Genomic DNA, 17,925 nt, shown 5'->3' with positions numbered 1-17,925 from the left:
ATTTCATTAAAACTTCTTGAAACATAAAAAATATCGAATATGGCTACTGAAAATATTTTCTATATTGAGAAACATTATGTTCTGGATTAATATGAAATAATTATTTATTTTTAAGATCTAATAGAAGATTGAACAATCATTCGCATAGTTGATACCAATAAGAAATGTATCATTAACTTAATTTATTTGTCAAGTAATAAATCTAATAGACATTGTTCTTAAGAATATTATCTTTGTACAGTCATAAGCGAAAATTTCAATTAAGTAAAGCAGATAACGAAATGATACGAAAATATTATATATTCATAAATGTTAGTAGAACTTGTATTGTGACTTCTTAACACTGAGATGAGGTAGTAATTCTAGACAATACCTCGTTATAAATAAAACTTTTCATTTTTATGTTTCAGTTATTGTTTGATTTACTTACACTTTAATATTCTATTCAAAGATTATGTGGACTTATTGATGTGGTAATTTAACTATAAATTCAAGAGTATTTTGCTCAAGATATAAGAAATAGGAGCTTTATATTAAAAAAAAAGTAAGATTTTATTCATTCATTTTAACAATTCAAATAGATGAAATTACAAATATAAAATAATCTATATTACAATACAGAAATATTATGTGTATAATTACAAATATTTTCGTCGTTTAATATTTAATATTAAAATTTAATAATAATTCAAAACTTTAGTTAAATTAGAAAAAATGAATATTCAGAAAATATTTTATTATTTCCTTCCATTTTTATTTTTATATAATAATTTTGAACCCTTTAAATGCAAAAAGATGTAAATACAATATAGTGCCATAGGTTTTTTTAATTTAAAAATTTACTTTATGTTTTGTATACAGTGTCCATATCTATTACCTCATTTTGAAATTATGAATAATTAATTTAATAATTTAATAAGAAATAAAAATATTAAATTGTGATTAAAAACAATTACAGTTATTGCAAAAAGGTTGAGAGGTTAAAGATACTTTATTTAAAATTTTACCTACATTTCATTTGTTCAAAAATTTATTCAAACAATATTTTGATCTACCATGATAATAGCTTACTTGCCTCTTAATAAAATAAAATGCTAAAATATTTAATATATTTTAACTAATACATATATAATCCTTAAAAACACTTTTCGGCGATTTAGGAATTGAAAGATCAAGTGATTCATACATTCTGAATAAATTGAAACATTTTAAACAAAATATCAGATTTAAAATGAAATTATATTTTATTATCATATTAACAATAACATAATTTTTTGTTTAAAAATTTTTAGTTGATAATATTATCGGAGTAACAGAAGAATTATAGAAATATTTTCTTATAATTTCTGTTGATTTGCTATAAATTAATTCTCTGCAATATACTTATTTAATTATATTTAATAATCAATTTATTTAACTTTCTCGTATATAAATGTGTTTGATTTTTATTACAAATATATAATAGTAATCTGCATAGTAAAGCTTCAGATTCATTCGATTTATAATTAAATTTATCGAGTATGTAAATGTTATCAATTTATTCATTTATATCTAATCGTTGTTTTAAATCATAACATTAGCTTAAATACACATCTACAGATTTATGATTAGATCTATTTAAATACAATAATAATATTAACATTGATAATTCATTTCTACTAAATTTTATAACTTAATAAATTAATTTTGATACTTTTGTTATTTTAATAAATAAATGGACATATAATTGGATAACAAATAAATATGTGAAGTTTTTTATTATAATAATATCAATTGCTTACAATTTATAATTACCCGAGTAATAATTACTATTTTACTTAGGTATTTTAATTTGATTTTTCCAGGGTATAGAGAATTAAATTTTTTTTCTCTCTTCATTAATTTATTCCCATTTCATATTCATTATTTCACCAAATTAACAAAAAGTTAATAATTTTTAATTCATTATAAATTTTCTTTTTGTCATTAAAATTCTATTTGTATCGGAAATAAATGAAATATTAATTTTTTCTTATATCTAATTATATATTAATTATTTTATTTATAAATATATTTTTAACTTTTGCATATACTTATGAAATTAATTCATTCTTTTAATGTTCTGCATTAATAAATGTAATAACATAAAATATATATAATTAATTAAAAATATTTATAAACATTAATAAATTTATGCCATAATAGAAATTAAAAATATAGAAATATTAATATAATCGTCAGTTTTTCATGACCATTTAAATTGTAGTTTTAAGTAGATATGGTTATAATAAATAATTTTTTTTTAATTAATGCAATTATCATTTCGCCTGCTATTAATTATATACAATTGTTATTGTTTAAATTAATAGTCTATATACAGAAATGGGAAACTCGGTAGAATATTAAACATAAAAATAGTTAATTTTAGTTTTTAAAATTAGAGTATTAATTACTTCTTAGAAAAACTTATAGTATAAATAAACCTATCTTCATATTTTATATAAGAAATTCAAGCATTTTTTCAAACATTTTCTTATTAACCATCATGGTTTACTTATTTTTGTAGTGTGTTTTTTAAATTATCATAAATACTATTTATGTCCACCATAAAGTAATATAATACTTTTACATATTACAAGATTAATCATTATTTTAATATTAGAATTTTTAATGTTAGAATGAAGTGTTAATAGATATATTTATATTTACAGGAATATATACAAGATTGTATGCGAATAGATTTATCAAAATATTCATAAATAATAATTAGAATATGAATTAATAAATATTAAAATTTAGGAATTGAATAACAATTGTTATTTTTTATTCGTTAAAATAAATATCTATGAAAAATGATGTAATCTAAAACGTTATTTAATATATGATATTACCTTTAATTTCAATGAAAATTAAGACAAATACAGTTCAGATAGTATACAAGAGTGTATAATTAAGATATCAAGACTTGTCTAGTTTTAGGTATTAATATAAATAAAGATCAATATATTAAATTTTTTTTTATTATTTATGAAAATTGTTATTTAATAAAATAATATAATATTTTAAATTTGGTTTAGCGAAAATATTTTATTATGGTGAATTTAACAGAAATATATGCATACATATTCAATTAGTTTGTATAAATAAATATATCTAAATTAAATTTATTATGTTATTAAATATTTTTAGTATTTCAATATTTTTCAATTAACTATTATTAATTTTATTATTTTTTAGTTAAATATCATTAATTTTAATATTTTTTAATTATATATAATTAATTTTAATATATTGATTATATTCTAAATTAGATAATATAATTAAAATGAATTGTATAAATATTTTTTGTTTTAATAACATTTTGTATTCAATTAATAAATTAGTCATTAATATAATCAAAATTAAACAATTTTTACATTCACAGATTATTCTTCATAACCCAGTAATTTTTCTTATTAAATAATATATGATATTTCATATTTTTATAAAAAAAAATTTTAATTTTGAACTTATTTTAAGTTTAATAATCATGTAATTATATAAATTACTGTAGTATAAGCGGATTAAATGAATATATTTAACTATGCTTGTTCTCATTTTAGATTAACTCATTTTGAATAAGTGAATCTTTCTATTACAATTCTTAATATTTTATGTAACAGAAGTTTGAATTTGGATTATAGCACTATTACTAAATAGTAGTGTGTGCCAGAAGTAACTATATTCTGAAAAAAAATACGCGAACTCCCACTTTAGTTAAGATTGTATTCTAAGTAAAGACAACAATTTAATACGCGCCTTCTTATTTAAATTTAATTTATGATTATAATATTCATTAATTCTAAAGTACTTCAAAAAGAACCGAGTTTTGTTCAGTGAGTTGACAATTTATTATTTATTAAATTATTTATTATTTATTACTTTTTATTCAGCTTTAAAAATAAGATATTATTTTGTTTAAGCATGTTTAGATAACATTTTGATATAATTAAAATTATTACGTTCAAATTTTAATGTTATCTATATTTTATCTTTCTTTATCTTATTTATTGCTACTAATTTGAATAAATATGAATGTTACTAAATGGATTTCATGTATTTTAACTTCAAACTTTGAAAAATAAAGAATCACATGAAAGTAATACTTATATAATGAAATTATTATTACTGTGTGAAATATAGTATATACTGGTGTAATTTAAGTCAATAAATTAATATTTAAAATATTAAATTAAAAGTTATTAATCAAAATATAGTAAGTTATAAATATGTCATAATATAATATATTTAATTATATCTATCTAAATTAATTTTCTAATGAAATAAAGTTTAAGATGAATAAATGGAAATGTAACTTCTTCCCGCTCTAAATTCTTTTACATAATTTTTATATTAAAATAGATTTATATAATTAAAATTATGAAATATTTTATTAGCAGGAAGATGTATTGAAGAGTAGACCAAGAAATTTCTTTGCAAAATGTGTTACACGGTATATAGGAAACATCTTTATATTCTAATAATAACTTCGATTTATTCATAGTTTAGCATTACTTATTATCTTATTTTATATTTATTAACTTTGTAAAAAATCTTTTTTTTAAAAAATAATAATAGTTATTTTATCAATCTAAAATGATCTAATTGCAGGATTATCATTAATATCTATTATAGTATATAATATATATAATATATACTTTTAAAAAATATACAAGCATACTTAATTTCGTTTAACAATATCGTTATTTAGTACATATATCCTCAAAGATTAAGAAAATAATTATTTTTAGCTATTTTCATTGTTAGCTATAAAGATTTATATCATCAATTATGTAAAATTATAAAGTGTAACGTTATTATACATAGCAAGCAGGTACTTGTTATTCATTTAGGTTAGTATGTATAATATAAATGTTAGGTTATATGAGAATTTTTAAATGATACAAATTGTATAAATATTTATAAATATTGTATAAATAAAATATTTCCATTATGTTAGATTAATTTATTAATGTTAATATGATAATAGTAGCTTATATAAATACATACAATGATTAATGTAACGAATATCATCCAAGATATTTTCAATCATCAATTAATAGAGATTAGGAAGATCAAAAAAATCAACAGGAAATTACAATCTTGTAATAAAATTGATAACAATTAACAAAGTTATTAGTAAATCATGGTGAATATGATTGCTTTTATAATCTTAGGAACAAGTTATTACTTACTAATAATTTGCGATGTATAGTGAAGTGTTGATCGTAATAATTTATTTAGATTTTATATTATTGACTACTTTTCATTGTTCCCAATAAAATTACAAGAATGGATATTAATGTCAAAAATAGTCATTGTAAAATATATAAGCATTTATAAAAAATAAGTACATTTTGTAAGTTGATGAATTATAAGATACGGACGAACAATACTATTATACTATCTGTAAGACTGTCAACAAAATCAGGAATTGATATAGTTATGAAAATGTCTATGTTCGAATAATACGTAGCAATTAATCTCCGACGGTATTTTAATAAAAGCTGAATGTATTCTAAACATCATTTTTAATTAAAAGGCATTAGATACGTAAAAAAATTGTGAACTATCTTATCAGTAAATGAAAGGAAAAAATATTTTTTTTCAAAGGAAACAAGATTTGATAAACATATTGTCAATTAAAACTAAAATTTTTGTACTAAATAATATAGAACATAACAAAACCAATTATATGTACATATACAGATTTATACTCCAAAAATAGTTTAGTAGCTTAAATTGATCAATTCATTAGGTTTAGTATGGACTGCCCTGCTCCATTACATAACTACAATAAATTATAGTAATATTTTTTAATTTTATTTCATAGAATGTATTAATTTGTTAATTTTTTTCATTTGTAAAAGTGATGAAATAGATTTAAACATTAATGCTAAATCATTGCTTTTCAATAAAATTACCGATTTTAATATTACGTTAATATAAATTTATCGTAAATAAAAATTTATACTTGATTAAATTTAGTTTGTAATATAATTAAATTTACAAGAAATACGATATTAATATAATTCAATAATGGTAATTTTGTTTCAATGTAATTATTAGAAATTGATATTATAATTAATCTTATAGCTTCTCCTAAAAATTATAGAAAAATAATACATAATATAATACAGAAAAATAGGAAATTTATAAGAAATTATTTTATTATTATTCAATTCATTGGTAATATATTTTGTTATTTTACTTTTATATTTTCAATTTTTATTTTTTTATGTAAATATGTATTGTCTAATTATATGTATTTATGTAATTATATGTATAAAATGGAAAGTAAAATGAGATACCGATTAAAGTATCGAGGTATCAAAGAATTCCTGTATCACAGGATTCCCATAACGATTTGGCTTCCTCAATATTCGTGGATTAAATTTCTGCAAGATACTCTTGCAGGAATAACAGTTGGTCTTACTGTTGTACCGCAAGGAATCGCCTACGCTGTTGTTGCTGGATTACCACCACATGTATGTATTAAATTTAAATAATTAAAATACAAATAACGATGTAAGTGCTATAAAAATTGTTTTATTTCATGGGATAATGATTAATATTTTGAAATACTTGACAACTCTATATAAGCACGTTGTTAAATATTTTATGAAAACTAATATATATACTACTAAGAAATTGATGCTTCTGTATAAATATACAGATTATTACCAAGTATTAATTTTATTATATTAGGTATTTTTATTTCAGTATTAATGTGTTAAGTACACATAGCTAATTTATAACGTTTCAACATTATTTATTACATATTTAGATAATTTTAATAATGTACTTTCTCTTTAATACAAAAAATTTAAAATAAATAAAAGATTTTTATTTCAGTAATTATTTACATGGCTGGTAATTTAAAACAAATAATATAAAATGAAACTATTTAATATTTCGGTGTTTAGTTTCTTTAATTTACCTAACCGTTCGAAACAAAATGTTTTATTATTTAAAAAAGTCCTAAAAATAATATTTATAAGTATACTTAATAAAAAATAATTTAATGAAATATATTGCTTATAAAAATAATAGAATGTATCTGTCTGGGATCAGACTAAAAACCTCCCTTTGATGGTGGGTGGAGGTGTTGCTGGCAAATGGAAGGGGCAATGCAATTAATTCAATACTTCTTATAATGTTTCTTGTCTTTCCTTTTATTTAATATAATAAATAATTAATGATCATGAAGTGTATGAATGAAGGTGTGAGTGAATAAAATAGGGGAAGTTTCTTCAATTGTGTTACGTGCTGAAGGGTGTATCCTTTCCGTGGTGTGAGGAGTCGATGTAGTCGTAGTATGCGTGAGAGCCGCCGCTGTTGTACCGAAGTCGTCTAAGCGAAAGTGGGTCGCTGCTGCTTTAGTGTAAATGCGTAAGAGCTGCTTCTGTCGTATCGAAACTTTTTAAGGGGACCGTTTTTCTGCTGCCTTAGTCGTCGGTGTGATCCGTTAATATGTGTAGTATGATTTTGATATTTTCACTCTTGATTTATGTTAGCACTAGGATTTTGATAATGTGGCGTCACTATTGGCTTGTTAGATTGCTTACTAGTTGAGCATTACGTATGTGTACTGCTATAATGAGCGATGACTGTATAGAAAAGCTTGAAGATTGAATAGTGCGCTCGTTATAATGATTGCGTAATTGTTACTAGATTAGACTGAGACAATGACTGCTGCGCGTGAAGCGCAGCCCTTAAAAATTATCGCGCTAGTCCTTAAGCGCCGGTGCTTGTTGCTATGACGATATTGGTCGTGATGTCAATAGGGCATAGCCTGGAAAGTTCGTTGGCTATTGTTTTTTTTTTTTTATACAACTCAATCGCGCGCTCATACCTCTCCCACATTTGTATTCCGCTTTTCAACTTTTCAATCCGTAACAGTATCAAATAAAATCTAATTTATTTTTTTCACGTTAATAAATTATTCTTGTGTAATGAAAAAATGTAATATGAATAATAAATATTTATAATTTTTTTATGACGTTTGTTTAAAAAAGTTTTTACATTGTACTTGCTGACATATCGTAAAATTTTATTCAAGATACTTAGGGTTACATATGCTACTCCGAACTACCGTCTTTCAATAAAGTGAAGCGTCGAATTATAAAAACTTAAAACACAGTTTTTAATTACATGTACTACATGTACATTTACTAATTATTTACTTTTAATTACCAATGTTTAATTAATGATCACAATGATGTAGTTAATTTATCTATGTTCAACTTATTTTTATGCTTAATTTTAAATTTATTACTTTTGTAGTTGACTATCTGAATATTATTATTTGTTTGTTTCAAGACTGTCTTTAGACATTATGTAAATTATAATTCGAAAAAACTTTCCTCAATCATTATAATTATATTCTTTGTTTAGTATTTATTAGAATGCCACTATTATTTCATCAACATTTTTTTCTTTTTTATATTTTCCCATTAGTAATTTTTTTCGTTTTATTATTTTTAAAGAAAATTACTTTAATGTCCATGTCAAAAAAAAACATTACTTCAAGTTTAAATAATATTTAACAATACTGCATTTTAAATTATAAAGCTTACAATTACTTGTAAAGAGGTTGATCTAAGTACAGTGCAGAATTGCTATTTTATCTCGAATTTAATTATTAGACCTTTATTTTTATAAATTAAATATATTATAGATTATTTATTTGTATATTATAATAATGCAAAGTTATTTAAATATTCTATTGTTTGTAATTTTAATATAAATGTTTGCAGCATGGATTATATAGTAGCTTTATGGGATGTTTTGTATACTTAATTTTTGGTAGTACAAGTTATGTAACAGTAGGTCCAACAGCAATAATGGGTTTGCTCACACGGATTTTTGTTTTAAAGTATGGTGATGATTTTGCAGTAAGTATATATTACTACATTATTTTCATTACTTTAAACCAATCGATATCAGTTATTAAATATCATATATTATTAGATACATTATGTTAATTAATATACAGGTATTACTAACATTTTTTACCGGATGCTTGATAACTACGATGGGTCTATTACACCTTGGTTTTTTAGTGAATTTTATAAGTATGCCTGTAATTTGCGGCTTTACCAATGCTGCGGCTATTATAATAGGAACATCTCAGATTAACGACTTGTTAGGCATAAGTGGACATAATGAATCCTTTATTAAGACTATCAAGACATTTGTTAAAAATTTTAATGAAATTCGACTTTATGATGCTTTGTTGGGAACTTTCTCGATTATAATTCTTATAGTTTTAAAAGTATGAATTTTAAATTTTTATATTTTTAAAGTTAAATAATATGCTAAATTATTGAATTACTTATACATTTTGTGATATTATTAAATTATTAAATAGTTATTAGATAAATCATCTGTTTCAATACCTCATTGATTGAATAATATTACAAGGTCAAACCAACATATTGACCAGTAACTTTCATATTCGGGTCATTATTATTCAAAACAATTTTACAATTGAATATTTTACGCTTTGTAATTTATATATATATATATTTTGTTTATAATTATGAAAATCGATCATTTTATTTACAAGAAGAATAATGAAACATTAACTAATTTTAGAATTCAGTTTTGTTATTCCTAATTAATTAAATCTTTTCCTTCCATAAGTAAGGTACACGAATCGTTAATCTAATTTTATATGCCGGTGTTATTCTTATATAATTAATGTCTTATTAAAATTTTTATTATCTATTGCTTGTTATTAATTTCACTGATATTTTGACTAAATAATTGATTAATAAATTGTTATATATATAGAATTTTCCAGGAAATAGACTTGGTAATTGTTTACAAAAATGTATGTGGCTTCTATGCTTAGCGCAAAATGCAATCGTTGTAATAATCGGTATGTTTCTGACGTACTGCCTTTCATTATACGGATTTAAGCCGTTTAAATTTATAGGGATGGTAAAAGAAGGTTTGCCTATACTTGCATTACCACCAATTTTTACCAGATATTACAATGATACATATAATTTGCTAGATATAATCAATATACTCGGAAGTAGTATTATATCTGCACCGTTGATTGCTTTTCTTGAAAGCATTGTCATTGCTAAAGCATTTGGTAAATATAATTTTTTTTATTATTATTTTTCAGTATATAATATAAATAGATATATTTATTGTATTATTAATCTTGTATATAATTATTGTATATATGTATATATAAAATTAATAAAATTGTGTACAACAATAATCTTTTTTGTATTATATATAAATAAAACAATTAAAGATAGTATGATTAACATTAAAAATTTGTTCTTAATAGTAAAAAGTGATAAATGTAAATTTTATTTATACAGTTAATTTTAGAAATTAATATAGTAGTAGGTAAATAAAATTAATAATTTATAATTTATTATTGTCTTTAAATTAATTTAAATATGCTTTGTTGAAATTCTTATAATCAACATATATGATAATGTTAATGAATGTTTCTTATATTTGGTTTAATAATATTATCAATAAAAAAATGACTATTTTTTAATATTGCTCAGTAATTATAATTTTACTGTTATTTAATTAACTTTTAATATTAACATACATTAAAATACAAAAAGAATATTTTTAAGAATTAAGAAATGTAGATTTATCAATAAATCAATGAATTTAGAGTTGTAAATTTTATGAGTATGCCTCAACATAATATTTTTATTTTAATTATTTATGAAATTACATAACTCTTAGAAATAAAACGGCTTATTCAGAATACTGAAATAACTTAATTTTTAATTATTTTATTTTTAATGACTTAATTATAGATATAAAAAATTCTTAATAACAAAACATGTTCTTTTTAAATATATTTTTATCTTAATATTATATTTGATAATCTATTTTTTATACTTTGTATAAAATACGGGGAAATTATTCTATATATGTAATTCAAGCTCAATAGAAGTTTTAAAAATGTTTGAATTCTTTTATATTTGTTTATATTCAAATGTAATATAAAACATAAGACTTTGTGTATAGCAAAAGGTAAAACAGTTGATGCAAATCAAGAGATGATAGCTGTTGGTCTATGCAATTTGTTTAGTAGTTTTGTACGCTCCATGCCTATTGCAGGAAGTTTTACTCGTTCAGCCATAAACAATATATCAGGTGTTCAAACTCCAATGGGTGGGCTTATAACTGGATGTTTTGTACTTTTTGTATGCAGTTTTCTAACTAAAGCCTTTAATTTTATTCCTAAAGCTACTTTAGCTTCTGTTATAATTGTTGCAATGTACTATATGCTTGAAATAAGGATTCTTCGATTACTTTGGCAAAATAAGAGTAAGTTAAAACTATGTAAATAAACTATATATAAGTTGATTCCATTTTATTCAACTAACTTTATTAGTATTTTATTATATAATACTACATATATAAATAAATTTCAATTACTTTTATGTAATAAAATATTTGTATTAAAATAAACTATAACAATGTTATGTTTAACAACTTATTACATTTATTTTTAAACATCATAAATAGAGATTTGATTCTTTTATAATATACACATTTTTAAATTTCCATATTTATAAAATATGAGGTAAATGTATGAATGTAATAATTTTTAAATAAATTTTAACTTTCGTATGTATGTATATATCTGTATACTAAGGTATATAAAAAGTATAATAGGCATTCTTAATATCTATATACTTAATATGTACATTATATCTATTCTCATTAATTATTGAGTAATAAAGAATTAAATTAATAAATAAGATGTAATTAAATTTTGCATTCTGAATTAATCTATTGAAGTTCTTACTACCAGTATTACAAATTAAGTTTGCATTAAAAAAAGATTTGTTAGTTTATTATCAGTTTATCGATGATTGCAGCACACACATATAATACACTACGAAAAAATGGAACCATTTTATAATATTTTTTACATTATTTCTCCTTGTTATATATATATATATTATTTCTATTTTTCTAACATAAATAAAAAAAATTTCAAGCAAAATTCTAATTCTATAAATCAATGTGTGTAAATATTATCTTATTGGATTATTGTATTAAACTAATTGTAATTTTTATATTTGAAATATAATTATTCGTGTAAAATTATATTTGATAATCTATATCTTGTTCTACATATCCAAATTCCTTAAAAAATATATTAAGTATAAATCTTGCTTTTAATGTATTTAGAAAATCTTAAGAAAATTATTATAAATACAGTAAATGAATATTTTATAATATATTATTTAAAAAGATGATGAAATTGATTATATATATCATAATTGAAAATAATTAATAAATATAAGTTTTTATGAATAATAATGTACAAAGCGTTTTTTTATAAATAAAATGAATGATAATAAAATTAAATAAAAAAACCCTATAAATAAATTAATAAGATCTTAATTATTTCAAAATTATAAAGTAATATTTTATATTTATTACGTCACAGAATTTGATCTATTAGTGCTATTAGCGACTTTACTAAGCTGCTTGTCATTTGGTTTAGAAATCGGCATGATCATTGGTATTATAACAAATATACTGATGATTTTATATGATACAGCGCGACCTGCGCTCATAATTGAAGAGCGTAGTGTGGATGATAAAATGATTCTTTTTGTTTCACCACAGCAATCTCTTACTTTTCCTTCAGCCGAGTACATAAAACAACGTGTTATGACCTGGTAAGGAAGTGATATGATTTGAATAAATTATAATTATCATCGATTATATCATTAAAAGCCTTATTTTTTTATTAATATACCTATTTAGTTAATATAATTTATATTATATTATTAGATTATATAAATTATAGATATATACACATATTAAGAGTAAAATTTTTTAATACATAAAACACATTAATAAAGTATTGAATATATATTTAAATTAAAACTTTTAATATGATTATACTTGCATTTATTTATTTAACATGTTATTACATGATTTAAATATATATAATTAATACCAAAAGTTACAATAAAATATTAAAATAAAAAATTTGTAATTAGATTTATTTTCTAAAATTTATAAGATTTATTTTTTAATATTTCTAAGTATTATTGAAATTCATATTTATGAACAATATTATTAGTTAGGATTTTTTAAATAATACATAGCTAAATTTTACATAATTACAAAAATCATTACAACTTCATAATTTCATTACAGACAACATTTAAAAGTTTTACAAAACGTAGAAATTATAATATCATGTATGTATCCTATGATTATAAACAAGGTATCAAAAATTTGTTAGCAATACTTAAATTTATAAAAGTATATTTATTAATTGTCATTATTTCCGAATAATTATCTTGTCAATTTATATATGTTGATATTAATATATAAAGGAAATAGATCAGAAAGTTTTTTTTTATAAATATCATTTATTCTATAATGATTTGAAATTTATTTACCAGCTTCAAATATATATAAATGATACGTAGATCGCCCAATTATTATTATTGAGTCTGTTGATTTAAAATTATTTCTTGTTTTATTGTAATCTAATATTTACTGTTTTAGGTCAGATTTGAAAAAGGATATAAACATAATAATTATTGATGGAAGAAATGTTAACAATATTGATTCTACAGTTGCTAAGAGTTTCTCGTCTTTATTTACAGATTTAAAATTACGCAAACAAAAGCTCATATTTTGGAATTGGCATGAGAATATATGTAAAATACTAACAGCTTTTAATATAATAGAAGAAAGTCATTTTAAAACATCCAGTAATATTTTACATTTTATAAATGGTAAATGAAATATAACATTCCTCCAATTGTAATTGAAATTTAATTTTGTTCATAACAACAGATATTCATTTGTAAATTTCAAAAGAAGTTGAGATTTATATTGAAATATCTTAATATAATTAATTAGTCATTATAAAAATATCAGATAACTTTCCCCTTTTATAGTATTTGATTGCGATTTAAATGAAAATAATATAAAATAAACGGAACATACAAATATTATCAAAATTGGTTAACTTTTTTAAACGGATATGGATGTAGTATATTTACTTTTATTATAATTAATTTTGGTTGCAATATTTGATGTACATTGGTCAATCAATTTTCTGTACCTGTCTTTTTATTTTCATTATTTTCACGGTTTTGGTAGTACACTATTACTTTAACAACAATCAAACATATTGTAGAATTATTAAAAGAAAACATAAAATAAAACAATTAAAAAATATTTATATTAAAATTAAAATGTAAAATTAAAAAACACTAAATTGTTTAATTATGATCCTTGGCAGTGGATTAATAAATACGTCGGTTTGATAATAACATTCATATAGCAACTGAGCGCTACTATGCGTTTCCGTAGAATTAAATCATATTAAAATATTTTATACGAAAATAATGGAAAAAATTTATAATCAGTTCTCAAAATAATCTGTTTCCTTGATTTTAGAAAATTTTTTTTCCTATAATTATAAATTTTTCATTTATTTTATGTTAACAAATATCATATAAATAATTTTCTTCGTATAAATTGAGTTAGGGCTTTTAATAAAAAAGAAAAACCGATCCGCATTATTTTATGCATAAATAAGGTTTAAAATTTATAAATTTCTTAAAGATTTTAACGAAAACTGAGAAATACAAAATTATGCAATATTATCGAGTAATTTAAAAAAGTTTAAGTGATGCAATGTAAAAAAACTTTTACTTATTTAAATATTATACTATGCAGTAATTTGTATTGTTTTTATTTTGAAAAATATTATGAGTTTTCTTTCATTTTTTGAAAATTGTATGTACAATATAATATTCAATTTATATTAAGTTTATCTAATTTATAATGTTTTAATAGTATATTAGTTAATTATACAGTATTCTATAATATTGCACATTATTATATTAAATAATTGAGAATTAAATAATATATGATATCAAAGGTATCTCTTAAGATGTTAAGGGTTCCAATCTTTTTTTTTACTGTGTAGTTTTTTATAAATTTTATATTTATTTCTGCAATAGTTGTGATGTATAAAAACATTATCACTGTATTGTTCTAGTATACGTAAATTTTTTTTTCCAGACAATTATTATTTTAATAAACCAGATAATTAAAATTTTAATATTAAAATATCTTTTAAAGGAAAGTATAACAGTTAATAAAAGTTTATTTATTCATGATAAGAGATATGAATTCCAACATAGATTAACAATGTCTTATGTAATTATTTTCTAATTTACTATCTCTATATAAATTTTATGTTTTATAATTTTATAATTATAAAGTTATCTTTCAAGAATAAATCATATTTAATTTAGAAGTTTAAATATCAACAATAAATAAAAATGTAGAGTTATTACATCCTATTATGATAATACTTTTCTTTTATTATAAACGACACATAAAATTCACTTTGTATAAAAACTTTGTATAAAAACTTTTGTTCGAAATGGTGTAGTTCTCCTGGCACGAACTGCCAATGCTTCAATAACTTATTTTTGCCGCCCGTCCTAGCAAATGCTCGGGAAGGAGTTAAGTGGAAGGGCTGTAGAAATATCGTGCGATTTGATGAATATATGATTTATTTTACAATTTATAATACAATTATATATTGATGTCTTGGATGCATCTTAAGTTTAATATGAAGATGCGATTTCTTGGAACGTTTCTTGTGATAGATGTTTCACTACACAAGATGCTCCTTGAGATCGTGATGTTGTTGTTGATTTTGTAAGGATCAGCAACTGATCATGCACACTCCTTATTAGTGAATGTGATGTGCTATTAATAATAGCGTCATGCTAGTTTTGTATTGACTGGCAATAATTTAGGTCGCACAGACTTGTACATTCACAGTGATACAGTAGCCTGATCCTGGGATCAGATCCTGGGATGAGTAGTTTACCATTATTCATGCTTCAAATGCGGGAGTGCGTGCTTGGTGGTCCGGCCCTTTCGTGGCATGAAGGAAATCAATTAATCAAGGAGATAACATTAACGCCTTTCAACTGTAGTATAGGAGGGTTGATATATCTTCCTTCTTTCAGTGGATCGCTTAAACTTGGTCACTAGTTTCCACCGATAAGTGAGAGCTCTTCTGACATGGCTTCCTCACGCAGACAGCTCTTTGCTGTTGAGTCGTCCCCACCTTAAGGACCTCTTAACTTTAAATTATAAATATATAATAGATAGTAAATATAATTCCTATCATATTTATACAAAATACTACTGTTGAAAGTGATAATATTAATTTAAACATAATTACAAGTGCGAATAATATTCACTAATCTCAAATAAAGCGTTATTCATTAAATTCAATAAGCTGTTTCAATTCTACCCACTTATTTTTATTAAATAAAATTAGAAACACTTATTAATATATTTTTAGTTTTTCAAAACTTGTGGATAATAACATTTTTATACAATTTTTTAATTTATTACAACGCAGATAAATTAAAAAATTTCTTCTCAAAGAAAATTAGATATAGTTGATGTTACTACAAGATGAAGTTTCACAGAAGTATAAAAATGTTTGCATTGAATATTAGGATATAAAATTATTGAGTTTATCTTATTTTATGTAAATATTGAATTGTTGTTTAAATGTAATTTAGGCATAGAGAAAAATTATCTTACTTCAGCTTATAAAAATTACAATTTTGAATCACTGTGTAAAAAAATATTTAGACGAATATAATAAGATAATATATAATTAATGATTTTTGTAAAAATTTCATATTTGTAAATGTTTTTATTTTATTACAGATGACACTTTATATCCGAGCACACTGTAAGGAAAAGAAGGGAATATGTTAAAAAAAGTGATAATATTGTTATTTGGACCATATTTAAAAGTTAAAAAAAATTCATATACCGAACAAAATAAATGAAAAGAAAATATATAATACTATCTTATGTAAATGTTGTTCATATATCATATATATCGTAAAAATATCATATGCACAATTACGTTATCTAATAATTATAAATAATATGCGGTCAGTAAAATCTTTATGTACAATAAGAATAATTTACTCTAGTGTATTATCTTTTTATTTTTCATTTTTTAAATGTTTCGTTCTTTATAAATTTTCAAATATAATTATGTAATAAAATACAAGAAAAACATAAAAGAGATGTTTCTAAAATTTTTATAAAGAATAAATAGATGAAAAGGTGATTGAATTTGAAAATAAAGGACAAATGTAACAGTAATAATAATTATAATTTTATATTTACTAATACTATGGTGTCTAGGATTAGACTAAACTCCCAGTGATGTTCGGTGGGAGGATTGCTGGAAAGTGGAAAGGAATGGCGCATTTATGCAATATTTCACACATAGTGTATCTTGGTATTTTTTTGTTGTATTTACTTCCCATTTTAAAATTCTTCGAAATTGCTCCAATCCCGAACAGATGGATTATTGAAAAAAATAGTAATTAAGAAAATTGAAAGAGCAAAACTATAACTAAAACTATAAAAAATAATGTAGAAAATTTTATATATCGACTGATTTGAATTTGGTAATTTATCCATTTTTTTTCATTAACTGAAGCCTATAAAAGTGTGCGTTTATACAGAACGTTCAAATAAATTAATGGTATATTTATAAGAGTTAAATTAATTGTATGTTTATAAGAATTAAATTAATAGTATATTTATAAGAGTTATCATGACAGTTCATAAAATATATTTACCATGTAAATATATAAGTAAATGAAAATGCAATTAGGAATACGTTAAAATGCATTATTTAAATTTTATTTTTATTTTATTTGATATATTATTTCTAAACGTATTTATGTAGATAAATTAATTTATTATTCAATCGAAATAGATATAAAAATATAATCATTTTAATTATTAATAAATATCATTATTTATAGACTATTATTATTTATAAAATACTTATTTATA

The 17,925-nt window shown here is 21.4% G+C and overlaps 1 protein-coding gene across 1 annotated transcript; it reads left to right on the top strand.

The window, feature by feature from the left end:
- Positions 1–339: 339 nt before the first annotated feature.
- Positions 340–13,768, top strand: LOC105366692 (sodium-independent sulfate anion transporter; the record flags this gene model as incomplete). The annotated part of the gene is made up of 8 exons (XM_011505216.1): positions 340–543; positions 6,317–6,506; positions 8,778–8,915; positions 9,017–9,295; positions 9,817–10,126; positions 11,038–11,340; positions 12,476–12,710; positions 13,555–13,768. Coding segments are annotated over exons 2-8 (1,665 nt in total), but the record flags the coding sequence as incomplete, so codon positions are not given.
- Positions 13,769–17,925: the final 4,157 nt, after the last annotated feature.

Source organism: Ceratosolen solmsi, unplaced genomic scaffold (genome assembly GCF_000503995.2).
Source record: "Ceratosolen solmsi marchali unplaced genomic scaffold, CerSol_1.0 scaffold93, whole genome shotgun sequence".
NCBI classification, from domain to species: domain Eukaryota; kingdom Metazoa; phylum Arthropoda; class Insecta; order Hymenoptera; family Agaonidae; genus Ceratosolen; species Ceratosolen solmsi.
Note: the sequence above shows the minus strand (reverse complement) of the source record. Positions and strands in the feature narration are given on the sequence as shown.